The following is a 5,345-nucleotide window of genomic DNA, read 5'->3' on the forward strand; positions in this document are numbered from 1 at the left end:
CCATTTGGCGGCTGTGGACTTGGTGGCGCTGCACAAATTGCTGGAGGCCATGATCGGGCAGCTGGGCCAGCTGCAGCTGTCTGTCCTGGAGCCAGGGCAGAGCCCGACCCCCGGCCTGGCAAAGGACCAGGACAGCGAGGACCAGCCTGGCCAGGAGAAGGAGGAGGACGGAGCCCTGGGCACAGGGCAGCAGCTCTGGCAACCAGCGGAGCAGCTGGAGGGGACCGGGAGCAACTCCGAGGTCTCCTCCATGGCCAAGGAGGCCATGCCAAAAACAACCGAAGAGAAGGAGAGAGCCGTCTCCAAGGTAGATGCTCTTGCTGGTCCCTGGGTGCTCCCCCACGAGACGCCCCCTCCTCCGGGCTCCGCGCTGCCGTCGTGCCGCCCTCAGCCCAAGGGCTGGGTTAAGCCCGAGCTCCCGCAGCAGAGCACGGCGGGGTCCAGGTCCCCAGGGACCCTCCCCTGGGCTCACCCCCCACCCGCTCTCCCAGAAAAGGGCTTCGCTCAAGGACCTGTGGCATGAGATGAACAAGCTCAAGGAGGCGCAGTCCGGCCTGGCAGAGGACATGCGGGACGTGAAGGAGGCCATGCAGGAGGCGCATTCCGGCCTGGCAGAGGACATGCGGGAGATGAAGGAGGCCATGCAGGAGGCGCAGTCCGGCCTGGAACAGGACATGCGGGAGATGAAGGAGGCGCATTCCGGCCTGGCCGAGGACATGCATGCCCTGCAGGAGGCGCATTCCGGCCTGGCCGAGGACATCCTGGAGATCCAGGAGAAACTTGGACTGGTGAGCGTCCCCTGGTGCCCCGGGAGGGAGCCGGGCCATCGTCCCTCCCCGCTCCTGCTGCCCTGTCACACTGTGCCCCTGCCCCACGGCCATGGGTGTCAGCAGCGTGAAGGGCAGCAGGAGGGAAGAGCGGGAAGGGTGTCCCAGGGGTTGCTAAGGCACTTTTGAACTAGAGAGCCCTCAAAACAGAACCATGGGAGGGGGAGGAGGGGAGATCAAGCTCTGCCCGTGCAATTCAGCGGCGGCCCCCGGGCACAGCCTGTGGATTGGGGTGCTGGGCTGTGATGCTGGGGGTCCCATCCCTGGGGGTCCCATCCCTCTGGTTCCATGGCCGGGCTGACCCCGTGATCCCTTTGCATTTGGGCTCTCGGGTTCCACACGAGTTTGGCCCCGCGAGATGGTGGTTTGGGGACAGGGACTGGGGACATGGCGGGGGGTTCTGGGGTCTGTCCTCACAGCTGCCCAGCTGCCAGTAACCCTGCTGCCCTTTGCCTCTTCTTCCCAGGAGGGCAGTGGGGGCCAATCTGCCCCCGCTGAGCCCACCCAGGTGCCCATGGACAGCCAGGCCAGGAGGAGCTCAGCACTGGGGCCGAAGGGACGTGGGACACAGCCTGGGATGGAGACCAGCAAGGGGACTGCAGGGTCTGGCTCCCCGGGGATGCAAGCGGGGACACAGGGGGAACCAGCAACCCCTGTGAAGTTGTCAGGCGCTCCCTCAGATCGTGCAGGATCTCGTGGGCTGGAACCAGGATCCCTGGGCACCCAGGCCACCACCCACCTGGGGACACAGCCAGGGGCCCCTGATGCCCAGCCCAGCACCTCGGGGATGCAGGCAGGATCCCCCGGGACCCACACCACCACCCCTGGGGTGCAGGCTGGGTCCTCCAGCTCCAAAGCCACCATTCGAAGGGGTGCTCAAGAGCCGGCCAAGCCCTGGAGCTCCTCGGACTCCACCAGCACCTCCAGCTGTGACTCAGAGATGCGGGAGGTTCTCTGCCAGGTTGAGCAGATCAGCCGCCTCTTTGCTGGTCTGAAGGAGGAGGTGGAGCAGCTTAAATCCACCAAAGCAGAACGTGCGGATCTGGAGGACGTGCGCCGGCTCTTCCCGAAGGGAGGTGAGAGCACGGGGGGGCTTGACGGGGGTTGTTTGGTGTGGGGACACCCTGGGTCAGGGGCTCGCCATGCTCAGAGCCTGGCCCCACGGGTGAGACCCCCTCACCGACAGCACATCCCCTTGCACCATGTCCCTCTAGGCCGGGAGAGCATCACCAGCATCCTGGCCGACCTCAGCTGCCAGGTGTCCTTCCTGCAGGACATGGCCAGGACACTCCACGGGGAGGAGGAGAAGGTGAGCCGGCAGCAGTCCCCGAGGGGCTGCGGGGACGCCAGTTTGGGCAGGGAGGGGGCAGCCGAAGGGTCCCCGTGCCGCAGTGACACAGGGGGCTGTGCCCTCACCGCCCCCACTGCCGTTCCCAGATCAGCAAGGTGGAGGATGCTCCCAGAAAGACGAGGGGGGCTGGAGCCGGCAGGAAAGCAGACGGCAGCGGCCAGATGACCCAACAGCCGCGGTAAAAGGATGGGAGAGGGTTTCCTAACCCGCAGGGCTGCGAGGGAGCCTGGGGTGTGGGAGCACCCCAGTTTGGGGGCCGAGGGACACCCCCACGCAGGCTAAGCCTGCCCCTGCCCCCGTCTCGCTGGCCAGGCCCAAGGGACAGAAGGTCAAGGCCGAGCGCAAGGAGCTGAGGAAGCAGCAGGAGCCGACCCAGGCCGAGCTGGAGCAGTTTGCGGCTGAGTATGTGAAGAAGTTGGTGATGGAGGCAGCGCAGCAGGTGCAGGCAGAGGTGAGGCCCGGGGCAGCGCTCCCAGCCCCCGCTGGCTCGGGGGGAGTCCTGGCGGGGTCCTGGCCACGTCCCCTGGCTGGACGGGGCCACGGAGCCTCCAGGGCACCTGGGCTTGTGGGCGGCATCCAGCCCGGCTCAGAGCTGATTCCTCCTCCCCTGGCAGCAGCTGGACGAGCCGAGGGCGACGGCGCGGAGCGGGGGACACGAGCACGCAGGGTGCCCCGTCTGCAACACGGACACCGGGGTGCTGCTGGGGAAGCTCCTCCAGCGCTGCGAGAAGCTCGAGGAGCAGGTGCAGTCCCTGGCCCAGAAGGCGGGCGGCAAGGTGGAGAGTTCTCCAAAGTGGAGGAGACAGGTAAGGAGACGCGGTGTAGGGGGCTTGAGCTGCCAGGACCCCCCAGGCATTTCTGCTTGGCTGTAACGTGGGGGAGCCCCTCGCTGCCCCCTAATTGGCTCGTGAGAGTCAGCAGCATGGAAGGGAATTAAAGCCTTGGAGCAAATGTCCTGCTTGCACTGAGAGCCCGTGGCCACCAGCCAAAATACCCTGGGTCTGTCCCCGCGGGGCAGCCACCCCCTTGCTCAGCACCGCCTTGTCCTCTCAGTCCCTGCAGCAGGACGAGCAGCTCAGGTGCCTCCAGGCCAGCATCATGCAGCTCCAAAAGGACTGTGAGAAGTTGAGCTCGGCCCTTGCGAACCTCCAGCAGGATCGCCAGCAGGAGCAGAATGACATCAAGGTGGGTGGCTGTAACCCGCAGGCAGAGCCCAGGCTGGGACCCCAAGGGGTCTGTCCCCCTGCCACCCTGCTCGCAGCCCTGCACAGCTTCCCGATGCCTTTCCTGGAGGGTTCTGACGGGGTGGGGAGGCAGGGGGCGCTCGGCTGGCCGGGGGGCAGCTCCGAGCCTGCCGTGGCATCACGGGCTGCTGTCTGCCTTGGAAGGCTCTGTCCCAGGCCCTGGGGAGGCTCAAGAAGAAGAAAGCGGACAAGGAGGAGCTGCAGCTGCTGGGAATCGATGAGGTACGGGCTCGAGGGGCCCTGGTGCCAGCCAAGGGTGTCCCGGGCAGGGTGACAAACACCCCTTGTCCCTTGGGTGCCGGCTGGCAGAACCAGCCAGGGGGAGGGAGGATTTCCAGCCCGGCTGCGGGTCCCTTGCCAGGTCCCTCTGTGACCCCGAGTCCCTTTGGCTGTGGGACCAACGCCACGGGGGTGATGGGGTGAACAGGGCCATGTAGCCACTTCTCCCTCTCCCGTTGTCCCTGCATCCTGTCCCCACCGCTCTCCTGCCTTTCCCCGTTGCTAGAAAGCAGACAAAGCCGCCCTGGCTGACAAAGTCAGTCACAGCCAGCTTGAGGCGTGCGAGGAGCGGCTGACCAAGATGATGGAGGAGGTGACGAGCCAGGTGGCGGGCCAGGAGAACAGCTGGCACAAGTTCCAGAAAGAGCTGCAGAGGCAGATGGACTGCAAGGTGAGGGCTCGTCCTCTCCACGCAGAACTGGCACCCTGGGGGCCTGGCAGCCTAAGGCAGCATCCTTGCGAGGGTCGCCCCTCCCGGCTGTGCCCCCGGGGACCGCCATGTCCCATCCTGGGGTAGCTGGCTGAGGGTGTCACCCGTCCACAGCTGGACCGCCGGGAGCTGGGGGCGTTCCGGCAGCAGCAGGAGGAGCGGTGGGAGAGCCTCGGGGGGCAGCTCCAGGAGAAGGCGCTGCAGCCAGAGCGTGACAATGCCGCTGGGATTAGGAAGTGAGTGCGATGGGGACAGTGGTGGCTTTGGCAGTGCTGGCCCCGTTCCTGCTGGCTGTCCCAGCTCGTGCCGGTGCGGTACCCTGGCATGGGAGCCGTGTGGGCAGCGCCCCTGGGGATGCTGAGCAAGCGGCTATGCCTTGTGCTCCTGCCAGCGGCAGCTTCCCAGCGATAGAGGCGGCACAATGAGGGGGCACGTGTGGGAGGAGCCCTCCTGAACCAGTCTTGGGGGGTGGGTGCAGAGGCATTTTGTGGCAGGTGTGCAGGTGGGGCTGTGCCCCCCAGGAGCTCCCCAGCCCTTTTCTCCCCGCTCCAGGCAGCTGCTGCCTGATCTCCATTGCCTGTCCTGCGACCGGCCCCTCAACATGCTGGCGCCTGGACCGTGAGTAACTGCCCCCCAAACAGGGAGCACCCCCCGACCCCTCCCTGGCGTCGAGTGACACATGGGGTGCCACCTGCCGGGCACTGAGCACCCCCATGTCCTGTCCCACAGGGAGCGGACGGGCGAGCGCAGGTACCCCACTGTTCGGCGGAGCTGCGGGGGCCCACACACCCTCACGCCCCCGCGCTTCCAGCCCCAACCGCCCAGCACCCCACGGCCGTCTCAACCCAGCGCCCGCAGCCGCAACAAGGTAGGGATGACGGAGGTGGGGAGGGGGATGCTGAGCCTGCGGGGGGGATCTGTGCCTCAGGTTCCCCAGGGAGAGCTGGCTGGGGGAGGGTTGCTGGGGGGTGCGGAACGGGGCCCCGTGTTTGGGTCACACGCTCTCCCCTTCCCAGAAGGACGCGATGCAGCTCTCGGGCCAGGACAGCACTGATGGGAACCGGCAGGACGAGCAGCGCTCTGTGATGGGGGGCTCTCAGCTGCCCACAGCGCCAAGGGGCACCCCGGAGACCTTGACCTCCAGGAGCCGGCCAAGTATGGCCCTGTCAGGGCACCGGGGGGCAGAGGACACCCTGCTGTCTGGGGGGACGGGT

At 66.9% G+C, this 5,345-nt stretch overlaps 1 protein-coding gene across 1 annotated transcript; it reads left to right on the forward strand.

The window, feature by feature from the left end:
• Positions 1-250: 250 nt before the first annotated feature.
• Positions 251-5,033, forward strand: LOC308047926 (glutamine-rich protein 2-like; the record flags this gene model as incomplete). The annotated part of the gene is made up of 14 exons (XM_080356747.1): positions 251-403; positions 492-788; positions 1,294-1,903; positions 2,042-2,136; positions 2,265-2,356; positions 2,491-2,629; positions 2,793-2,984; positions 3,232-3,363; positions 3,567-3,644; positions 3,928-4,092; positions 4,246-4,367; positions 4,684-4,749; positions 4,861-4,979; positions 5,023-5,033. The coding sequence occupies 14 exons, from the start codon at positions 251-253 to the stop codon at positions 5,031-5,033; spliced, it is 2,271 nt and encodes a 756-aa protein (XP_080212873.1).
• Positions 5,034-5,345: the final 312 nt, after the last annotated feature.

This window comes from Nesoenas mayeri (assembly GCF_963082525.1).
Source record: "Nesoenas mayeri genome assembly, chromosome: 19".
NCBI classification, from domain to species: Eukaryota; Metazoa; Chordata; class Aves; order Columbiformes; family Columbidae; genus Nesoenas; species Nesoenas mayeri.